Source organism: Vulpes vulpes, chromosome 11, assembly GCF_048418805.1.
Source record: "Vulpes vulpes isolate BD-2025 chromosome 11, VulVul3, whole genome shotgun sequence".
In the NCBI taxonomy this organism is placed as follows: Eukaryota; Metazoa; Chordata; class Mammalia; order Carnivora; family Canidae; genus Vulpes; species Vulpes vulpes.
Window position 1 is genome coordinate 60384382 of NC_132790.1, and position 23868 is coordinate 60408249.

Below are 23868 nucleotides of genomic sequence, written 5' to 3' on the forward strand. Positions count from 1 at the left end.
GATCGAGTCCTGCGTCAGGATCCCTGCATGGAGCCTGCTTCTCCCTCTGCCTGTGTCTCTGTCTCTATCTCTGTGTGTGTGTCTCTCTCTCTCTCAAATAAATAAAATCTTAAAAAAAAAAGAAAAAGAACTATAGCTTGGGGCCTGCAGAGATGACTTATCCTAAAGACTTATATTATAAGTAAGGAAACTAAGACTCAGAAAGACAAAGACACTTGCTCAACTCAGGGTCACAGAACTGGAATAAGTGGACCACAGGCCTTTTGAAAGCCTGATCAAAAAAATACAAACACAGAGAATGGTATATGGTCAGACTGAACTGTCATGACAGGCTACACACATGAAATACGAAGCTATTACACATGAAAAATGGCCTATTTCATATAGGTAACCATCTACCTGCCTCAAATACCTACATCAGTTACCCCTGGGGTTCCCATATGGGAGTCCCTATGACAGCCCATCCAAGGAAGCACAGGGTGTATTATATGTATTGAAGGCCTATTGCTTAGTTTGACATTGCATTGATGACATTGCATTTTCCCCCTTTTGAGCTAAGGCACATAAACCCATATTTATATTCTTGGTTCTATCAAACGATGTTTTCCATCAACATCCAATTCATTTTTCTTGAGCCACCTACTGTGTAGGTGCTATCTTAGGTACTGGGGACATAATACAGTGACTTTAAAACAAAATCCATCATCCCCAACTGCAGATATCTCATTTGATGAATGAACTCATTTTTATATAATAAAAATCCCCAGCTTGAAAAGGAGCTTTAGAAAGAGCTTAGCCAACTACTCTTCCAATCTGGAATTAAGATTAGGGTTGTGTGTTCGATTCAAAGAAGACCAAAGGAGAGAAAGAAGGCCTTAAAAAGTCAAACACCATGTGTTGACCTAGTCTCTCTCTGGGCTCACAACATGGACTGCATTCTATGAAAGAGAATGGTGACAGTCAAATCATTAGCTAAAGGCAACTGTTTGGGTCAGTGCCAGAGTCTGCAGCTAAAGACCAAACCCACAGTGTCACAAGCTCTTGTTCTTTCTCTCTTTCTAGTAGGGAAGCCTAGTGTCAGGTTAAGTAACGTGCTTGAGGTCACACAGCTAATAATTTGCAGGTCCAGGAAGTAACGACCTTACATCTCTCTGGCTTTGATCTATTGTTCTGTCCTTGACTCCACATTGCCTCCAAAGAAGGTACTGGAAGAAAGTTGGGGCAGGCAGCAATGTTATACCAGAAATCAGTGTGAGAAGGAAAAGGTGACTGATCAAAAGCCGTAGCATTATTATGCAACTCAGTGATTCCCTAAACCTATCTGCAAAGCTGACTTAATCAGAGTGGGCTGTGGTGGTCTGCCAGTGCTGAGACCTGCACCCCAGTGCTCACTGGGGACATGTGATAATCCCATTCTCTCTCCCACACCCTCCCTCCCTCTAGGAGGAAACTTTTTCGAAGCAAACCTGGAGAATGAAGGAAGTATTTCGGGCAGTGATTCAACATTTTATAGACAGTCGGAAGGTAAGTTTGCTTAAGAGTTTGCTGCTAACGGAAAGTTGGAGGAATAGAAACACCTTCAGACACTCAGGGTCTCCCAGCTGGATTGTAACTGTGGGACACACCTACTTGTTACTGAATGGGAGCCTCCCTGAGTCTTCCTGTCATCCACTTGTGTGAATTCATCATCACAATTGGTGAGTATATCCAAGGTGTGGCCAGAGCAGTGCATTCGCTACCCAACCCCTGGGTACTTTACATCCATCACCTGTTGAGTTTGAGTGCTGACTCCATCTTCCGGAGCTGGACTATAATAATGACCACACTTGGGTAGTTCATATTAAAATATTCTTATAAAGAATGTATCATGTACTGATTCACTTCTACTTCTTTATACCAATATAAAAGTCCTCTTAAAGTAGAAGTTAAAAGGAAAACAAACTTCTAGTTTCAAATAAAACCTTCTTCACCATATCAACTCCTTCTCCAGAGTGCTGGACCTTGCGAGCCTCCTGAGTCACCTGCTCCTGGGACCCTGCAGCTCCTCTGCATGCTCTCTGTTCTCTCCTTTGGGTGCCTTCCCATGAAGGTCCCATCCTCCTTCATCCTTGTAGCCTACAAATTCTCTACACGGGTGTGCTACATGGGAGTCATGGCCTCCATGCAGACATTCACTGCTGAAGCTGAAATGCCCAGCACAGATGTCAGCCCAGAGTTCTAGACTCAGATTTCTAAAGCTTGATCCTCAAGCCCTGGAGGATCCTACAGGGATCTGAACCTCAGCACATCCTGATTAAGTTCCTCAGTCACCGAAGTCCACCAGCAAGCATTCCGTTTCCCACAGACCCCTCCCTGCAACCTCTACCCAGTCACCCAAGTTCGTATCAGCTCTTTCTCCAATTCTGTCCTTCTCTTTCTGTTCTGACCCTCATGGCCTGAGCACCTCATGCCCACAATTTCCCTGTATTAACATTACCTTCAGTGACTATCTGTATCCACCAGGGTTCTCCAGCAAAGTAGAACCAATTTAACACACACACACACACACACACACATGCACACACACGTGCGTGCACAGACACACACACACAAAGAGATTTATTTATGTGATGGACTTGGCTCACACAATTGTAGGGCCTGGCAAGCCCAAAGGCTATAGGATAAGTCAGCAGGCAGGAAACTCAGGCAGAAGTCAATACTTCAGTCTTGAGACAGGTTTTCTTCTCTTGGAAACCTCAATATTTGCTCGTAAGGCTTTTGCTCTTAACTTCTTGGATGATGCTCGCCCACATTACCTAAACATCAATCTCCTTTACTTGAAGTCAGCTATCATAGACGTTAACCACATCCACAAAATACCTTTATAACAACACTTAGATAAGTGATGAAATCACTGGATATGATAGCCCAGCCAAGATGATGCATAAAACTGACCATCCCTTTGTCTACTGCTCTTCCAAGCTCGGTCACTCTAGCTCTGCTTTCTTCTTCTTCCTCTACACCCCTGCCAGTCTTCCTCTGTAGCACTGACTTAAGCCTTCACTTCCAGCCAAAACATTCTTCAGTGCTCTACTTCATCCTCATCAGAAGTTATGAATGTAGCATCCAGAGCCTTTAGGTTATGTCTCCGGGCTCTTACAGGCCAGGGATCTGTGGAACTGGGTAATGATCCCCACCACAGGCCCTCCTGCACACCTCTTAGCCTGCTCACCCAGTAGCTGGGGAAGTACCTGAGAGCATGGACTTGACTTATCCATTAGGGTGTCACTGGGGGCCCTCACAGGGCTAGTGAGAACTTCTGAGAAAGATATTTGGTTGGTATCTTGAAGAAGAGATGTGGGAGATAGGTACAGTGTCTATCTCCAGGGAGCACTTGGTGTGATGACAACCTCAGTTTTGTAGAGTGTACCTGTAGAAACACTGGGGAAACTGCGTGTTTGGTCGGCCACTCTGAGGTGCATGGAGCCCTGACCTGGGTCATCCGGACCTGGCTCTGTCGTGTCTGTCATTGTAGCCAGCTTGTGATGGACCCATCAGCTTGCTGGATCACTCAGAGCCTAACTAGATTGGTTTTGGAGATTTTTATTCTGTTTGCCAGATGCTTTCTGTCCACATTTGTGTCTTGAGGAGCCTAAGAAATTTGAGTTAAGTTTTTTTAATCGAGGGATTGATTAGCGAGTGAACTGATGTATTTATACCTAGTCTCACTCTATCGAGAATTTGAAGCAGCTTTCAGGAGGTTTATGTGTGTTAAATAATGCATGAGGAGAGTATAAATGGAAACAGGAAGTTGAAATCTGGGCAGAGGAGACAGAGGCACACAACCCTTGAGGATGTGTGCTCCTGGGCCTAATGTGAATCGGGCTTCTGGGGAGAAAAAAGAGGGATGATCAAAATTCTCACTTTCAGGTAAGAAGCAAAAATTGAGTTTCTAGAGAAGCAAAACTCTTCCAAGCACTCAGCTCCACAAAGAATTTTGTCACCTGCAGAAGTCCTTCGACATGGGGGGGGGGGGGGGGGACATTCCTTCCACCTGTTGCCATTTGCAAAAAAAAAATGTGCTTGCTAAAAATAACGATAGCATTTTTATTTTTAAATCACATGAGCTTGTACTTGTCTCACTGTTGTAGTTAAAATCAAAGGCTTTTGCAGACAGAGTCCTGGACTCAAATTTCATCTCTCTTCCTGTCACACTGAGTTACCTCAGCCAAGTTATTTGACCTCTCTGGGCTTCAGTTGTCTTGTCCGTCAGATGACACCCACTCAGTGGATGGTTGTCTGCTTTAACTGTGGCCACACACATGACTCTCAGCCTGGGGCCAGCAGGTAGTTAAGCTCAGTGAGGTTGGCCACTGTTGTTATTGATAGTATTGGCTGAGAGTCTAAAAAATGCTCCCATGGGGGACCTGGGTGACTCAGCGGTTGAGTGTCTGCCTTCGGCTCAGAGTATGGTCCCCAGGTGCCAGGATCAAGTCCCACATTGGGCTCCCCTCAGGTAGTCTGCTTCTCCCTCTGCCTGTGTCTCTGCCTCTCTCTCTGTGTCTCTCATGAATGAATAAATAAAATTCTTATTTTAAAAAATGCTCCCATGGGTTTTGAATTTATATCACATGTGTACAGTCCAGTGCCCTTAGAACATTGAATAATTTTCATCCATCCTTATCTTCACAGTGGCATATGATATGCACAAAATAAAACATAATCTTCATCTGAGAAAGCAGATGAGGAACTGCTATTTCTTTATATGAAGTCCTCCTGTGCACGTACCTCTAAGCCATCTGTGTGTTGGGAGCTGTGCTTAGTGTCAGGGTGCAGCAGGGACTGCATGTGATCTAGTCCTGCTCTCTGAGAATGACCTGGATGGGAGACAGTCTCTTTGACTCCATGGGAAGCGACCCCAGAGCCTTGGGTGGACATCCAGCCATGGTGGGACAGGAGGGAGCAGAGGAGGAGGATTTCCAGAGAAGGAACCCTCAGGCCAAGCCTTGGGGTCCCCAGGAGCCAGCCCAGGTACAGAGCAGGGATCCAGAGGAAAGAAGGCCAAGATCCGGGAGTCAGGAGGGAGAGACAGTAGCTCTCAAAGAATCAGAGACAATTTGCTGTGTCTGGGGTTTGGGGGTGATGGGAGACAGTGAGGCAGGGGACAAGCCGGTGCCCGTGCACCATGCTGAGCAGAGGGGAGCTTAGCCCCCAGCCTCTGTAAGACTTAAACAGAAGAACTAAAGTGGAACAGTCATTTTATTTGTCTTTCCCTTTCAGAAAGTGGTTGTGTTCTGTTTCCTGTCTAGGACACAGCATGATGGATACATTGGCTGTTGCCCTGCGGGTGGCTGAAGAGGCCATTGAGGAAGCAATTTCCAAGGCAGAAGCCTATGGGGACAGTCTGGTAGGACCCTCTTCTCCTCACAAGGGATGGGGGAGGCAGGGGGGCAAGGTCCTGGCCACCAGAAGAAGTACAGATTGTCGGGAAGCCAGCCTCATGGTGGCAGTCCTTGACTAGAGCAGGGTCCACCCTCCCTCTGCATCTGCGGCCAGGACTCCCACCCACAGCATGAGGCCATTCTCTTCCCTCCTTCACAGGACAAGCAAAACGAGGCCAGTTACCTTCGGGACCACAAGGAGGAGCTGACCGAGGAACTGGCCACCACTATCCTGCAGAAGGTAGGTGGACCATGGCATCCCGCAATGAGTCTGCCAGCCTGGCCCCGATCGTGTGGGTCCCACTGTATCTTGGGCACCATTTCTGTGCCTTGTCACTTTTCCCTTTTGTGCTCTGGTGGCCAATGCAGAGGGATTGCATGGTGCTGCAAAATGTAAACAGAGGTATGGAATGTGGTTGCCTATAGGGATTGAGCTAACGGGTAAGAAGCCAGGAACTCAGCACTGAGCAGGCGACTCACTGTCTTCCTGTTTCCTGGGTGTCCTGCATGTGTGTGTGTGTGTGTGTGTGTGTGTGTGTGCGCGTGCGCGTGTGTGCATATATGTGTGTCCTCTTCTCACACCTCTCAAATCGTCTCTTGCTGAATTTGCAGTCACCCCCTGCTACCCATATGCCCTAAGCTGTCCCTGACATGGTGTATCCGTTTATTATTATTGAGAAGCCAGCCACCCCCAGACTCTATGGCTCCGAACAAGGATTAGTTCTGTGTTCCAGGCAATTCTCTGACACCACCTGGGTGTCCTACAATTCCTTTCACTTCACTTCAGTTCAGTTCAGTTCCACTCTGAGTTAGCACAGACCTCACAACTTTAGGGCTCAGTCCCCGCTAGACTGCCCCTACTTCAGATACCAGTGACAAGTGTCAGGTATCCCCAGGTCACCACGCTTCTGCCCAGCCTACTACAAATCCAGGGATTCCCATGACAACCCTCAGGTTGGATGATTTGCTAGAACAACGCACAAAACTCAGCAAGTGCTATACTTCCAATGACTGGTTTATCATAAAGGATACAAATGAACAGCCAGATGAAGAGATACACAAGGTAACAAGGCCTGGGGAGGGAGTGTGCAGACCACAGCCTTCCCTGCGCCAGCCAAGTGCACATGGTCCCTCCTCCTCCCCAGAGGTTGTGGGTGGAGCTGAAAGTTCCCAGCTTTGAGTTGCCTCATTAGCATAGCAAAATCACTCCAAAGGTTTTTAATCTCACTGCCAGGAACCACAGGCAAAAACCAAATATATGTTTTACTATACCTCAATTTCTTTGTGGCTCATGCATCTGCAGTGACCCCAGCTCCAGCTGTGGGTTGGGATATGCATCCATGCAGTGTGTTCATGTTGGGGCCCAGCTGAAGGCACAGTAGCTACTCAGGGCCTGGACAGAAGCCTAGGTGAACAAGAGGAAGTAGGGATGTGGACTGAGGCCCGTGCTCAGCCCTGACCCCCATGGTTACCCACTCCCCCCTCAGAGGTCATTGTCCTCAACCAAAGCAAAGCAAGGCACCCCATCAGCCCATTGCCGAGGTGGGAAGTGTGCTGTACCAATCCTGGGATGGATGCAGAGTCACGCAACAAAGGGACGGCATGCAGGGATTTTAGTTTTCCCTTTTGGTCACAAACTCCATGTCCTGTCCATATGCCACATACAGAAGATCCCCACTTATCCCCCAGAGATCCCCATGTGGCTCATCCAACCCACAGTTCAAAGTATATGCAGTCCAGATTCAGCTGCTTTTAAGCTAGAGACCTAAGAACCCAGCAAACAAGCCATCTGTCCACACATGGCCAGCATACACTGTTGGGGCCCCAACAGGGAAGCAGCACTGCCCTGCCCACTGTGCAGCCAGTTGCACAGGATGTGACTAGTCCCCAGCATCCCAGAGCCCACTGGGCACCTGTGGCCAGGACCCCACCATGGAGCTGGGGGTACACCTTGATCAGGCCCCCATCTCCCCCAGGGCATGGCACCTCAATGCATAGCTCTCCCTGCTCTCAGCCTCCCACTCTATCATCCTGTCTGGGCTACAAAGACTTTGAAGAATACACCTGGACTGGTGGCTCATCAGTTTTCTCAGCTGCTTCCTGCCTATAGGAGGAAGCTGGGAGCCCAGACACCGCTGTGCAACGAATACATTCATTCTATCCAAATGGCTGTGCCCAACATAGCAAGTGGTACAAATAAGCTGAAGCCTTCCCTGATGGCTCGGTACCCTTCATAGACCCTGCCAAGGCTTCCTAAAACCAGGATTTATAGCCAGAGACTGTGGGTTTGAGATGCAGCTCCAGCATTCATGAGCTGTGTGGTCTTAACTGATAACTCAACCTCTCTGAGCCAGTTTGACTATAAAATGAGGAGAGTCATCGCCCAGAGCTCTTAGGATTATTTTGAGGATTAAATGAGGTAGAGCATATACAGTGCCTGCAACGGTCTGTCAATGGTAGGCACTTAATGAATGGAGGTTGTTAGCATCATAAAATTATTATTTATAAAATGTGAAGTGCTGTAGAATGCCTAGGGCTATAGTTGTGCTGTTTTACCCTAAAGCAGATCCAAACAGGCTGGTATTTTGTTGAAACTAAACTCTTACGTGGCTAAAAAATAATCCCAGAGATGGTCCCTGTTAGTCCACATGGCCCCCCAAGGCCTTGCCAATAATCTACCCTCTTTTGTCACCTGCCTCCTCCCCAGATCATAAGGAAACAGAAAAGCAAAGGCGAGCAGCCAATGGAAGAAGAGCCAGAGTGGTCGCAGCCCCAGAGCAGCAGCGCGGAGGCCGCTGACGAGGGGATCATGGCGCCCCCAGGAGGCCCCCAAGTTCCCTCCACCCTCTGGGTGAGTCCCTGAGCAGTGCCACCACCCACACCACACAGGTGTCCCGCACAAGTGCAGGTTGGAGGCCTTCTCCCCATAGACGTGGGGCCACCACACTCATCATGTGCAGTTGGCTCATGTGCCTGCCTGAAGTGGGGCAGAGTGAGAAATAGGTGTTTACGCTACTCCTCCTTGGGTCAGTGACATTCATTCATCCCCTACCTGAGCAGATTGCAAAACGGGTGTGCACCCCCACTGTGCGGTCAGGCATACAGGTACAAAAGCATGCACAGAAGTCTCACCTGTGTCAGTCCTCCCCGTGCCCTCACCAGCTGCCAGATGCCGGGGGGTAACAAGGAGCATCTTTATGACCTTATCAGAGATTTAACTTCATTGATTTATTGGCAGAACCTTCCTTTGTCAGCATGCCATCAGTTTATTTTACTGCTGCTGTTGTGAACTTAACACCCAGGAGAACAAAGTAAATAGGAGCCTCGATCCCTGCCCTGGGGGACTGTATAATCTGGTGAGCAAAGCAGGCCAAGTTACAAGTCAGCCCACATTGTGGGCACTCTGCGGAAAGGTTGAGGCTGGAAACGGACTTGGGGTTCAGGGAAAGGAGAGGCACATGCCCTTCAAATAGCCTGTCATTCAGAGAATTCACTGACTCATTCCTGCTGCTGTGAGCTCAGGCTGCATGCGTGGCGTCGCCTTGCAAATCCCCCCAGGCTCAGCAAGTGACCAATACTTCTCTTCTATGTAGACCTTCTGTGCACAGGGTGTTTGCACATATTATTTCATTAGATCCACATAAGCGCATCCAGCATTATCCCCATTTTACAGAGCAGTAAACTGAGGCCTACCTAGCCTGAGTCACTGGAACTAAGTTGAGGGGTGGGGCAGGACCAGAGCCCAGGGCTCCTGACTCCGAGCATTTCCTATGCTCTGCTCCTGTGTCCTGTTTCATTGGGAGGCTCTTAGGATATGAAATGCCTGTTTTCCCACCAGATGTTCAGGGGGACTCCTTGCTATGCTTATGGTTCAACCTAGAAATGATATTCCTGCCACCTCAGGGAGGCTGGCAACACACTGAGTGTCACCAGAGATGCGGGACAGTGGTCTCTAGAATGAGTCAGAACAGTGGGCACAGCAGCAGTTACGGCAGCAGCGCCCCTTGCCCCTCTTTCCACCAGCAGGACAGGAAATGCTTCATGCACACCCCCTAGTCAAACACTGGCCAAAAGCAGCTTAAAATAGCAGTGATGCTTCCCAGGGGGACCTCCCACTGAGCCCCTCAGCTGGCTGGAGAAACTCTAGTCCACCTGGGATGCAGGGCCTTGGGCACAGGTCAGAGTCTCATGGGATTCCTGTTTGGTTTGCTAAAACAAATCCTCCAGGAGTTTCCTTTCCTTGCCAGAAAATTTGTTTTGCCAAATGCCCGCCTCCTGCACACCACAATTGTCACTTTGGCTTCAACGTCAATGTAGACAGAGCTGATGCGTTTCTTAACTTATTTATCCTAAAGCAAATGGCAGAATATGATTTTTTTCCTAGATTTTTTTTATTTTTTTTTTATTTATTTATGATAGTCACACAGAGAGAGAGAGAGAGAGGCAGAGACACAGGCAGAGGGAGAAGCAGGCTCCATGCACTGGGAGCCCGACGTGGGACTTGATCCCGGGTCTCCAGGATCACGCCCTGGGCCAAAGGCAGGCGCCAAACCGCTGCGCCACCCAGGGATCCCTTTTTTTCCTAGATTTTGATATAGGATAAGGCCTAATGGAAGTCCCTCTCTCACTCTAGGCATCTTTTGAATTTCTGGTATTCAGTGCTTTGCAAGGTATGGCCACCTTCCCTGGGCTTGAATCCACCTGCGTGGGAGGGGGTGGGAGACATCCTTGAGGCTGTAGTTTGAGAAAAGCCCATAAAGGACATTGATACAGATAACACTGTAACCACCCAGATCATAGGACCTGGTACCTTACAGAGGGGACAAGACTTCCACTGGCTCCTATTAATCATCCTTAACTTTGATATTTGATCAAAAAAGTCCCCCCGACCTCTCCCTGTGAGTTCTCCCAACTCTGTGATTTGCAATATGTAAACAGCATATTTTTGTCAACAATATCAGTTAGGGAGATGTGAATGCTTTGTCTTTTCTCCACTCACCCTTGTACTCATGAGAGCTGCCCTGAGCAAAGCAGCCTGAATCTAGGTGTGAAGAGAATCCAGTATCCAGCTGGGTCCCTGGCACAGTTTGCCCTTTTGAGCAGCCAATATCATTAGCCCCCTAATAGCCACATGTTCAATGGTCAATGGTCACATGTTCTGGCACTGGGCCAGCTCAGCATTGGGCACATGGTAGCTGTTTCTCAGTGTAGGGCCATGGCCACCTGATGGCAGAATGTTGATTTATGGGGAATTTAGTCGTGGCCTAGACTTGAACCCTTCCCCTCCAGCTTCCAGGATACCTGTGATGGAAGGAAAATATATGGATTAAGGTCTCAGCAAAACACCAGCATCCACACCCTTATGAGTGACCATTTGTAGCTGGTGGTTTGGTTTAAAGACAGCAGGGTGATTAGAGCTTTTAAAAAATATTATCTGGAAGGAGAGACTGCACCTCACCCAGCACTCAATGGTAAGAATCCATCGATTCTTGATTAGTTAGCTGTGTAGAAAGGCTCATACCAAGTTCTAGATCTTCCAGGGACAAAGAAGCTCGGACACCTCCTCTGAATAAGTGCTATTGCGTTTGGTTCCAACCACATTCACAGGCTAACAGGATAAGCTGGCCAGCCCAGTCCCCTGCGAGGGCCTACAGGAAAGGACTGGACCCCTCCTTATGCCCCTATACCACCACTTCCCAGCATGTCTCATCCCTTCCTCCCTTCCTCCTTATCTCTGGCCTGCTGCCTTCCTCTCTTGTCTCCAGACTTCGGTTTGATGCCACACCTGGGTCTTGACACCTGGACAGACCCGAGCCTCACTTCCCTTGGTCAGGAACCCAAGACCTTTCCCTCCGACCAGCACCATGGCCAGGCCAGCCCGGGGTCTCAAGGGGTGGCACATCTGGAGACAAGGATAGCCTTTCCAGTGCTCCATGCAGGGTCACTAGGCACACTGTTCACCCTCAAGGGCAAAGCCAGTGCTTTCTCCCCACCCTGGCCTGCACTTGGCCCCCATCCCCTGTGGTAAAAGACTCTGTGCTAACATCACATCCCCAAGTTAGGGCCTAAGGGGGACTGACCCTGGCCAAGGCCACCATATTGCACAACTATTCACCTGGAGAGTCCAGTCCAAGTGGTGCCCCCTGGGTCATGCCACATGACAACTGCGGTTCTAGTTGCCAATGAGGACATATGGGGAAGGGGCAGGAACAAGTACGTTTGCCCATCTCATGTTGTTTCTTCTACCCCTCACCACAAGGTGCGGGTGTGGGTATTACCGAACCCATTTTATAGGTGAGAAAACGGAGACTAAAGCTCTACCAAAAGTTACCCAAGGCCTCACATTTTGTGATTGGTGGAGCTGGAGTTGAATACCTTTCTTCTCTTCCAAAGCCCTTGATCTAGCTTCTTCCTCTATAAAATGAGATCATCAGACTCCACTGTCTCTCAGGCCTAGGGCTGCATTCTCTACAACAGTGGCCACAAGACTCAAGTACTTGTTTTATTTTCTTTTGTTTTGTTTTTCACAGCAACTGGAAATTATTTAATGTATTTCATCTTAGCCTGTCTTTATATAATAAAAAGTTGATCAGTTTGTAAATATGTGATTTGAACCAAGGTTAACTTAAAAATGTCACTGCAATTTTTTAGAAAACATAACCCCTAATATATGTTAAACACCAGAAAGCCTGGGTGAACCAGTGAGCATGTGCCTTGTGTAAAGATGGAAGAAGTAGGGCAATCTGCCATTTCTCTCAGGTGGACAATTTACTGTCCTAATAAGGAAGGGAGCACAATGGAAATACAGGTAAACTGTTTTTATTGCAGTGATTTTTCATATCTGAATGTATTATTTAATATTTTGAATAAGAGTTTTAAAATAAATGGCAAAGATATAAATCAAAAAAATTTTTTTCAAACTGAAATTAATTAAAATGAAATAAGGTTTAAAAATCCAGTTCTTCTGATACACTGGCCCACATTTCAAGTGCTCAGGAGCACCCCTGGCTGGCGGCTACTATAGTAGACACTCCAGAATATTGCCATCACCCCAGAAAGTTTTATTGCACAGCATTGGTCTAGGATTGAGATAAGGAGAAAGTGGTAAACAGAGGGTATAAATGTAGAAATGGGCCTCATCACTGGCCAGAGCCTGCACGTGAAGCGGCAGGTCTTGGTCAAGGCCAAGTCTTGGTTCTTGGAGAGCTCACAGAAGGTGGCCCCCCCATCTTTTGACCAGCTGCTCTCCCCCTGGTTATTCATCTGCATCACCGCCACAGCCCCACTCCAGGGCTGACTCACGGGCTCTGGAGATGAGCCCGGGCATCTGTGTCCTTGACCCACATCTGCCCTGGTGAGACCAAAGGGCTGCAGGCTTAGGGAGCCTCTTTCTGCTTTGAGGGAGGCTTCCTGACCTCCAGACCGTGGAGGGCCCTAACCTGGCCTCCAGGCAGTGGAGTTTTCATCAGTTCTCCAATGACCCAGACCCCTCTGGCTCAGAGAATAACTGCAGAATCCCAGAACACTGCAGGCCCTGCTACTTGTGCTTATCTGCAAGACCCAAACTGAATCCCTCCCCATGCAGCCAGGAGTTCTGGTCTGTTCTCTTGAAAGAAACTTGAATATGATCATTCTCTTTTTAATTTCCTCCCTTATTGTGTGGTTCTCTGCCAGTAGGGAGGTCAATGCCATCCAGCTTTCAGAGCCTTCGGATGCAATATCCTAAAAGCCCGTAGTTCAGAGCTTGTAATTCATTTAATGCCAGTCTCTTTGTGCACGTATATTATATACAAAGTTGTGTTCATAATAACTTGGTGATCCTGCTGATAATAACCATGATGACAGCAGGAGCAGGGTTCTTACGATGTGCCCAGTGACCAAGAGACATCTCTCTATCCCTTTCTATTTTTCCCAGCCTTTTCTCTTGTGTTTCCATCCCTTCCTTCCTCATATTTGCCTCTCCTTTGAGTGGTTACAGTACAGACCTAATGTATTGTTTATTCTTTATAATCACTGGATTGAATTCGGTATTGATGCCTGACCTTAAAAATACAAAGCAAAGCTTTGTCTCAGTTGTCATTCATTCTCTCTCTCTTTTTTAAAAAATATTTTATTTATTCATTCACCAGAGACACAGGGAAAGAGGCAGAGACATAGGCAGAGGGAGAAGCAGGCTCCCTGCAGGGAGCCCGGTGTGGGACTCAATCCCAGGACCCCAGGATCACACTCTGAGCCGAAGGCAAATGTTCAACCACTGAGCCACCCAGGTGCCCCCATTCTCTCCCTGTTTTACGGTGTGGCCTCCTTGCAAGCAGAGAACATTTTGAAGCCATGGGCAGTGCCTCAAGGAGCCTGCTGTGTTGGCAGTGTTGATAGTCCTAGCCATCATTGCGACAGTGGACCATTCCAAGGGATGTAGGGAGCATGTCATGCTGCTGCCCACACGAGGTAACCAGCAACTGCAAAGGAAGGTCTTACAGAGGTAACTCGTAATCATGCTGCATGTTTCACCCAGAGCGTCAGAGCCAGCTGGTTCCAATGGCAAGTCCTGCTGGGCTGGAGCACGTTAGCCAGGAGGGCATTGTTCCCAGGCTCACAGCACAGGCTTGGCACAGCATGGAGAAGGCATGGAATCGGCCAGGCAGACCCAAGCTCAGACCCTGCCTCTGGCCCCTGACCAGCCATGTGCTTGGGCCAGTTATCCAACCCCTGCCTCAGTTTCCTCACATGCATTCTATCAGACCAAGCGAGAGAATGCATATGTTGCCCTGGCTCAGCAGTAGAGTGTAGTAAATACTCTTATACTGATTAATACTCATTGAGTGCTTTTTATGTATACCAGGCATGACACTGATCCTTTTATATGAGGAAACTGAGGCATAGAACAGTTGAAGCCCCCTGTCCCCACCAAGATCCCATAGCGCAGCAGGAAGAGCTGGCATTGACCGACTCACTGCCTAACACACCACCCATTAGTTAGTGCTGGAAGAGTTGAGGCAGGCCTGCTTCAAAGCTCAGACTCTCAAGTTCACCTTTGCAAGACTTTGCTGGCCCACTAATATTCCTGGACCATGGATTCCACCAACCATTCCCAGCCCTCCTTGTATAGATGTGCAGACACTAACTCAGGCCAGCCCTTCCTGACATCACCAGCCCTGCTTCTTCCATGGATACTAGGGTGGGTAAGAGGAAGGGAAGAAAAGCAGAGGTCGTAGGGGAGAATGAAAGAGTAGACACGAGGCACCTGGCTGGCTCAGTTGGTTGTGTCTGCCTTTGGCTCAGATCATGATCTCAGAGTCCTGGGATCAAGTTCCATATTGGGCTGCCTGCCTCTCCCCCACACCAGCCCACCCACTCTGATCTTTTTTTCTCGCTTGCGTGCGCTCTCTCTCTCTCTTAAATAAATAAATACATACATACATACATAAATACATAAACACATAAATAAAAACTTTCAAAAAGAAAGAAAGAGTAGGCACAAAGACCCAGCCAGGGTAATGAGCAAATAAATGACTCAAATAATCCCATCACTTACCAAGAACCAGAGAACTAAGTGGTGAGCGAAAGCGTTATCATAACGCCATCTGCTGGGCAATATATTTATTGCAATTTATTTTTGGCAAAACTGAATCTGGGTCTCAGAACTGGGGCTTTTCCATCCTGGCTGGAGACTGAGCCAGCAGTGTCTGAGACCTAGGGAAGCCAGACCTTGCGGTATTTTGTGGTTGTCATTTTCATCTAGTGTGAAACAATGGCTTGCCTGAAATAGATGATAAAAGTCTGGTGTCCCCAACTCTTTCATGAAGAACAGATTCCATCTTCCCTGTTGCAACCAGAGGAACTTTTCATTTCTTAGTGTTGGCTTTTGTAGATGACGAGCTTTTCTATCCCATAAAAGTGGACCCAAGCCACCTCTTAAAGACACATACAGATGAAAGCAAAATACTATGTGAACCACTGTAAAATGAAACATTAAATATCATTTTCCCCTTTTGTAAACACATATGCAGTGATTTATAGTGAGAATCTTGCAGATATTAAAGAAAAAGAAAAGTCAGGGCATGGAAAGTGACCTATTGGAAAGTGACCCTGACAATAGATTTTTCAGCTCCCCAAGGGCCAGACCTCCGTCTAAAGTCCTGTAAATTCAGTCACAAACATGCAACCAAAGATCACACCCAGAAGACCATTCCAGCCTTCAAAGAGCTCACAGTCTTTGGAAAAATTGACAAGTTGTAGTACGATTGTAACAGAATACATGGAATTATCTGTGGGATCACATAGAAGGGGAGTCTTCTTGCCAGACCACAGTAGGATGAGTGTCAGGGGTGTGTTCCCTGAGTATACAGGGGTTTGCCATAGAAGGATTTTTTTCCTTCATTTTTTAGTAATTCCACTTGACCAGACTTGATCTCTGCCCTCTGGCAGCTGCTTATTATCTGTTAAGGATCTAACAAACTCATAGATGACTCCCTGAATACCCATCCATCCCCATAAAAACTTTGGTTTTCAGGACACTAGGGACAGGATCCATACTTTCTGTGCCCTTGACATAAAGGGAGTGGCAGTCGGCTCAAAGCCATATGATGTGCATGCATTAGCTTGGCTGTGCTACAAGTTAGACCTTGCCCTCCATGGTATAAGTGAGGATGATAGTGAGCTTCTTCTCATTTCTTTCACTTGCTCCTCAGTTTTATCCAAGACATTAGCGGAGGAAAAATATCAGGTACTTCTGAAAACCTATCCTGTAGCCCACCCCAAATCACATTCACCCCACAGCAAACATGCACTAATTTCCACATCTATACCAGTTACTGTGCCACCATTAACAGGCCATTAACTACCCTCATTTGCAAGCAGTCTAATGGGGATACCAGGCAAAAACCAGATGCTTGCAATAGAGTGCAGTAGGGTACAAGTTAGCAGAGAGGAAGCCCAGGACCCCTCCCTCCCCCCGCCCAGCTTGGGGTAAGGCATTTCCTATGAGCCTATTCAAACTGGAAGCACACAGGATCTTAGGGAATTGGTAAGATGGAGAGAACTCATTTGTCCCCTGGACCATGTTAACCTGTAAATACAGAAAGGCAGGTCTGGAGGCCCATCATCTCTCTTCCCTATTTGCAAGGGTGTGAGAGGCATGTTGTGACCCTGAGTACACATCTTAGAGGTTCCGTATTCTGCAAACCCATCTTCCTCCTAGGTCAGCCTCCCCTCTGTGAGGGGAAGCAGAAGCGGTTTGCTATAACTCTGTCAGAACCAGAACTGGCTTATACCACCCTCTCCAAAAAAAAAAAGTATACCATATGGCTTATATTTGAGGGCTCTTGGGTACTGGTCTGGCCTGCAATGGTAGGGATACTGGACCTCCTTGACCCTCAGCTATCTCTGTGCTTTTTCTCAGCCTGGTCAGCCATCCTTCAGGAGAGGCTACTGGGTACATGTCTGCTCCCCAAATTCCAGCCATGAAGCTCCATTTTGTCCCCAAAACATCCTGGCGCTGTTGTTGCTCTTTCTCATTGGCATTCTCAAATTTCTTTGTAAAGCTCCCACTTGTTATGCATTTACTGTGTGCAGGGCAAGCCTAAGTTTCTACATCTCCCAGGGAATTAAATCATCGGTCTCTTTCCCATTTGTTATCTTTAACATTGAGCTTCAAATTCTTTGTACCACTTGTAACATATATATGTTTGCGTGTATGTAGTGACATATACATGTGATATGATTCAAACATAATTCCTGCCTGTCAGTTGAAATCTCACTGCCACTTCTTAGGCAACAGTTTCTTTTCCCTTCTTTGATTCAGACAGTAAATGGGAATATGCTGCAATGGTTGTAGGTTTGTGCACGGGCCAGACTTGGCTCACTAATCTGTTGTAGCACTGACATTGTGTTGTACCTTTCAGTTTGGGCTGCCCAAACTCACGTTTGGAGGTCTTCAGGGAGAAGATGCTCTCCTTTTTCAGCACAATTGGCCTAAGAAATGTTGCTAGGAGGATGGCTGGATAAAAGGATCTATAGGACAACAGGCTGTTATGCACTGATTTGCAGCTTTTAAGTCTCAGCACGGGAAGGGCCAACACTATCAAACATGCCTTCTCCACCAGAAGTGTCATCTATCAGAAAGCAGAAGGCATCCTTCCTTGTGACTGTGCTCCTCAGTCCCCCTCTAACCCTCTTTTTTCCTCACAGAGGTCCCAGTCTTCGTTCTCACTCCCCAAAGAGGATGCTCTGAAGACCCCTTCACTGGAAGCCGCATCGAGGCCACCGAAGGGCCAGGGCCAGCCACCAAGGGAGGAGGCAGCCTTGCCCAGCTGGAAGAGCATGGACAGGCTGGACGAGACAAGTAACTGTTTTAAGTGGTGTCTGGTTGGTCTGTGGGTCCCAGGCGGGCTGTTGGGAGGTTTCTCCCTGTTCAGTTCCTTCTCCATCAGCTCGAGTTGCTGTGTGCCCATTTGAGGCAGCTGAACCACCAAGTCCCAAGGCCTCTAGCACAGCACACATGTAAAGTGCGTTCATGTTTCCCACTGGGCAGTTTTCCTGCTGAGACCCGTGAGACAGTGGGGGGCTCCTGGGCCCCAGTGATGAAATGCCTGGGTTTTGTGGCCACACTTAAGCTTACTATTCCTTGTAGATCCAGAGAGTGTATCTAATGCAGGCCAGAAATGGTAATCCAATCTCGCAGGGTATTTCAGTGTTCAGGATTTGGGTCCCAGCATGGGTTGGTTTTAAGAATATCCTTTTGGAAACCTGACATCTGAATGAGGGTAACACTCACCACTATAGCATAGTTTAATTTCTCATCACACACCAGTGTAATGCATTGTCCTAGCTAGAGGTGGTCTTTAGAGGCCTGAGGCTCCTTCTACTTTGTGGCTCTGCTGTCCTCTGCGGCCTCTCAGTCTTTTGCTGGGTCATTCATATCAGCCAACAGATGCAGAAAGAGAGAACAAAGAAGTCAGCACACCTGCTTCCTAACCACCTCCACAGGAAAATGGTCCACACCACTTTCCCTCCCAGACCACAGCAAGAACCAGTTACACAGCTCCACTTCAATGCAAAGGGCCTGGCAAATGTAGCCCCGGCTGGGCTGACACCCCCCTCCCCAGCAACATACCTCTGACCCAAGAGGGGCAGGGCACACAAGTCTTTGATGGACAAGTGTCATCCCCCTCACACCTGAGGATGGCATGCTGCCCATTCTTCTCCTAGAATGTCCCACCTCTGCATGGAGTACTTGAACTCACCTCTCCAGAGACTCAACATCCACAAGACACAGTCCTTTATAAACCTGCCAGGTCACGTAATCCTTCGCAATGAAGAGGCCCAAATTAGCCAAGCCGCTTTCCCAAAGTCACACATCAAAAGGCTGCGAAGTGCTTGGAACCACATGGATAAGAGCCGAGGGCCATGAGGCTCCCTGCTTAGGCCATCTAGGTCTCCTGGACCCCATGATTGAGCATCTGAGGCAGGATGCTCACTCCACCCTGGCAGAGGTCTGTGCTTTCCTCACATAGTTACACATAATGGAAGCTAGGTGCATTGTCCTCACAAGAAGAAAACACAAAGGACTCTCAACTCCCAGGACATGTCAGAGCTAGGCCCCTTTTTTGAACAACCATCACAAAAATTAACAGCAAACTATGCATCTTAGAAATATGCTTTTAAAGATTGCGCTATCGTTTCTACTTTTCTAAGGGAGAGGATTAAACTAACAGCTATTGAAACAAATTCCATTGTTCTTATGGTGCAAAGAACCATAAACCATGCAGTGTTTTTAACAGTCATTCTAGAAGTTTCCCAATACAGGTTACCATGTGAACCTTTTAGCAGAACCCATGGGTAGAATCTGCACAGAGATCCTATGAGCATGTGAAATGTTTCATATTTACGTATATGGCTTGGGTTTTTGTTTTTTAAGTGCATTTTTCTATTCTAAATTTCTTTACTTTCCTCTTGCTGCCCAGCATATCTGTTCATTCATTCTTTTCTTTCTTTCTTTCTTTCTTTCTTTCTTTCTTTCTTTCTTTCTTTCTTTCTTCTTTCTTTCTTTCTCTTTCTTTCTTTCTTTCTTTCTCTTTCTTTCTTTCTTTCTTTCTTCTTTCTTTCCTTCCTTCCTTCCTTCCTTCCTTCCCTTTTTTTCTCTTTTCTTTCTTTCTTTCTTTCTTTCTTTCTTTCTTTCTTTCTTTCTTTCTTTCTTTCTCTTTCTCTCTCACCAGAAACTGAAAGTTCTAGAAAGGCTCTCTGAAATTCCAGAGGGCACATAAGAATTATCATATAATAGATCTTCAATAAACAATAATAGCTACCCTTTAAAAATCACTTTACAATGTGCAGGGTCCATCTACAGGCACTATTTTATTCATTTCTCCAGAGCTGCCAAGTGTTACCATTCTCTTGCATGGCAGATAAAAACCTTGAGGGACAGTGGGGGTGAATGACTTGTTCAAGATCCCATGCTAATGTGGCCAAACGTAAACATCCTGGCTCTGGTTTGCAGGCTTTTTCAACTACAGCATGATAATAAATGTCCTCCCTCCCCAAAAGCAAACATATGAACAACACCACAATAAATAGCCTTTCAAAATTCACACTTACACACTGATAAATTTTGAGGAGATTATAAAAACTTCTGGAAAACATTCTATTTCACAGAGTTCCCTGCTGAATTATGAGCATTCCAAATAAAGTTGAGAAGAATTTTGATTTTCAAAACATGATTATTTTTACCTAATTTTCTGTAAAAGAAAGCACCCAAATATAATTATCAGTTGTATATAAACAAACAATGTGTTCAACAATATGACACACAAAAAAGATTTCATACTCTTCTCAAAAATCCACGCATCCCTCAGGACAGAGATTTAAAATCACAAAAATATAAAGCCTTTATGTAGAAAACCACTGGTTTTTCTGAGGAATGCTTGGCCTTGGCATGTTGAAATGCCCAGGGGTGTTTGAGGGGTGTTTGATATGTATAGCAGGAAGCAGATTATTCCCAGGGGCATTGCCCGGTCTCAGTAGAGCAGAAATGTAGAACAGAGGAGACCCAGAGGTGGAGGTCAGCCTAGGTTAATGTCCACTTTGGCTATTTGCAGCAGTTCTGTTTATGCCTCAGGGGAAAGGTTGCTTCCAGAGCCTTTTAATTCATGGTTGGGGTCGGCTTTAGGGACATGGTAGGGCTGAGGAAACCACAGCAGGTCCACTTTGAGCCTCAGCAGTGCTTACAGCAGTCAATGAATGTCTCCCCAAACACATTTTCATTTTATAGACCTTGACCGAGCATCTACTGTATGCACAGCATGTGCTCAGTGCTAGGAAATTATAATCAGGGGACAGCCCTCTGCTCTTGAGTTGCTGACTGCTTATTTGTCCACACAGCCATGAAAGAGAAAGAACTCGGACAAAGGAGAGAACAGAAGGGCACAGGGTTTCTGGTGGATAGTCCCAGAGGACTGAGAGAGTGTGCTATTGGTGCCCAAGTATAGCTTTGAGCAGTTTCGATTATGCAGCTTGACCACCAGGTTCTCACAGGGCTGGGCATTCAGGGAGCCAGCTGTGCTTTTACAAAGATAAAAGTTGGTCAACCTCTAGCTTTCTCGGAGGAACGTGGTAAACTGGGATTGTAAAATGCAGAAGAGAAGAGCCAGTGACAGACTGAATCCCTGCCGTCCATGTAGTAGGGGTCGAAGGCAGGTGCATGATCACGTTTACAACACAGTCAGCCTAAAAAAAAAAAACAACAACAACAACAACACAGTCAGCCTGGGAGCCAGGGCACAGAGTGGCATTCTTGGGGGCTTTCCCTCTCTGGCTTCCTCCCATGGCCCCAGGAGAGGCTGCAGACAGAAGGGCTCATTAAGAGTCTCACAGCCAGGGTGCAGTCTTGCCCCTGCACCCTGTGGGTGCCTGTGTTCACTAGCAAGTAGTCTTTACAAGCCCCACAGAGGTGCCAGACCTCCGCATGAGCTGGAGGTAGAGCAGTAAAGAAGATGCAACCTGTGGTCAGGGTGGGGGCGGGGCAAGGGGGATGAGGGTAGACAACCAAGAAAATAAACTATAGTATAGTTTGAATGTTTAAAAGTGAAAGCCCAGAGAACAGAGTAGCCTAACTTCTTAAGGAAAGAAGGCCAAGGATGTGCCCCTGAGAAGCAGCAGCATGTTAGCTGGTCTCCAAAGACCATCCAGGGGGCAGACTTGGTGACTATAGGCCCCGGGAAGGGAGGGGACACACCCTCCACAGGGAGATGAACACTCTCCACAGCCAGGGCTGAGCCTGCTTCGCATCGTGGGAGTGTCTCTGTTTGCAGATTCTCATATAAAGATTTGAGACTCTGTGGTTTATTAGGAGGTGAGCTCAGGAAACACAGAGAGGGGAGAGGACACGACACAGGGAAGGGAAAAGAAGGCAAATGACTCATTATCAATCAAGCAGAACTGGAGCTCATTTCCATTGGGGAGCAACAAGAGCCAGTGTAGAACACACTCCTGCGCAGCAGGCAGGGGAGTGGGGGTACTAATCCACCAGCTTCCCCAGCCTCTGGTTGGGGGCTGCTCCCAGGAGCCCCACCCCGACCCCCACTTGAGGGACAGCCAAGCCATCTCTGGGATCCAGAGCCAAGCCATCTCTGGGATCCAGAGCCATCTTAGGCAAAGAATCACATGTAGATACGTATACCTAGGTATGGAGTGCTGATCTGTAGGCAGGAGGAAATAATAGAAGCCAATTCAACAGGCAGAAGATAAAAAGGCTGAGGGGTGGCAGACAGTCTGATCAAGACTTTATGTATGTTGTCTTATAATTCCCTGACAGCCACTGTCCCCATTTTCAGGTCAGAAAACGGGCTCAGCCCTGGATCTACTAGAATCCAATGTGCTTGTTCTTTGCCCATGGATAGGTGAGGGGGGAAGCTCTATTAAGGATCCATCTCCTGCTCTGAGCAGACACACGTAACACAGTTGATGGGTGTCACCTCCTTTAATCCCCACACCGAGCCAGGGAATGTGCCCCTTTCACCAATGAGAGTACTGAGGCTGAGAGGCTCCCAGAGCTTTCCACCCAGGTCTGCCAACTCCACAGCCTCTGCTCTTCCCTCTGCACCAGCTGGCTCTGGTACTGGGACGGAGCAGGCTGGAGAATTCACTGAGATCCAGCCCCTGCCGCAGGGACTTGTCATCATTGGAGGAGAGCTCATCCCTGTGTGTCATCAGCCAGAACCCAGATTGGGTCATGGGATGAGCCAGACAGGCTGTCACACCAGGAGGACTCAGGGGAGGAGGAGGCCACATCTGGGCAGGGAGACAAGAAAGTGCTGTAAGAAAAGGGGAACCGAAGAGATGAGGTCTTTGAGGGGTCACTGGAGCTTTGCCACATGGAGATGGTGGGAATGGACCCCAAAGACAGTGGGAGGAGCCAGGGAGAGGCAGGGCCCAGGCCCTCAGGCTTCCAGGAGGACTATGCTTAAATCGGCCCCCACTGGGCTCAAAATCCTCCTGGAAGAGGAGAAACCCACTTTCTGACTCAAGAAAAAAGGGAACTCAGATGTCCTGCCAGTCAGACCCTAGAACTGGGTCTCTGAGTTGGAAATGTGTTCAACCAACATCTGAATTCCCTTAAGGCTGTGGTTCTAAGGAAGTCCTGGCAAGTACAGTGCTCTGTGGACAACACTGTGACTGACCACTTTAAGTTCATTCTCTGAAACAGTAGTCATTTAATTGGTAGGAAATCCGTGTGGAAATGGCATCTGGCAGGACTGTGCCTCAATGTCCCAGCACAGCGGAGCTGTGGCTCCCGGAGGCCTCACGCCCCGCAGCTGGGGTCCACATGCAAGTTGATCTCCTCCACAGCCCCAGGACCCTCATCACCCAAACCCCATCACCCAAGTCCTGTGAGGTTCCTAATAAAGGAAAACAGCTTCTGTTGGCAACTGCGGTGCCCAAGGCCATGAGACTCTGCCAGATAGTCGTGGCTGAGGAGGACTGTGCCGTCCCACTCACTCCCAAGGCACACCATCCTGTTTGGCTTCAACAAAAGTAAGACTAAGCACCCTCTGCCCCTTGGCATGCAGGTCAACCCTTGCGGCCCCAGCCACCAGCTGTCACAAATGCTCTGGACAAAACTGAGCCCAGTTTAGGTCAACCCAGACCATGACCCCAAACTGAGAACCACTCCAGCCTGCCCTTGATCAGGGCAGCTGATCACAGCAGACCAAGGGCTTCCACAGCACAGTCTATAAGCCAGAGCTTGGCTTTGGACAGAGATGCTCCTCATTCTGACTGGACCTGTTATGGGTTCTGTGACCTTCGACAAGTTATGTAACTTCACTCACCTTTGTCTCCCCATCTGTAAAATATGACTGGAAATACCAATCTCTTTCTCCCCCACATCTCTCCTACAATGAGGCATGTGCCTTGAGTTGAAAATAAACTTACGTGCTGAGTAGAAACAAAC

General features: G+C 47.7%; 1 protein-coding gene across 3 annotated transcripts in view; it reads left to right on the top strand.

The window, feature by feature from the left end:
• MYRIP (myosin VIIA and Rab interacting protein) overlaps positions 1-23868 on the top strand; it is a 366004-nt gene that overhangs the window by 272963 nt on the left and 69173 nt on the right. For all 3 annotated transcript variants that reach the window (XM_072726528.1, XM_026000964.2, XM_072726530.1), the window contains exons 5-9: positions 1444-1524; positions 5289-5386; positions 5581-5661; positions 8128-8271; positions 17610-17763. In XM_072726528.1, the coding sequence (XP_072582629.1) occupies positions 1444-1524; positions 5289-5386; positions 5581-5661; positions 8128-8271; positions 17610-17763 (558 nt within the window). The remainder of the gene's footprint in view (positions 1-1443; positions 1525-5288; positions 5387-5580; positions 5662-8127; positions 8272-17609; positions 17764-23868) is intronic.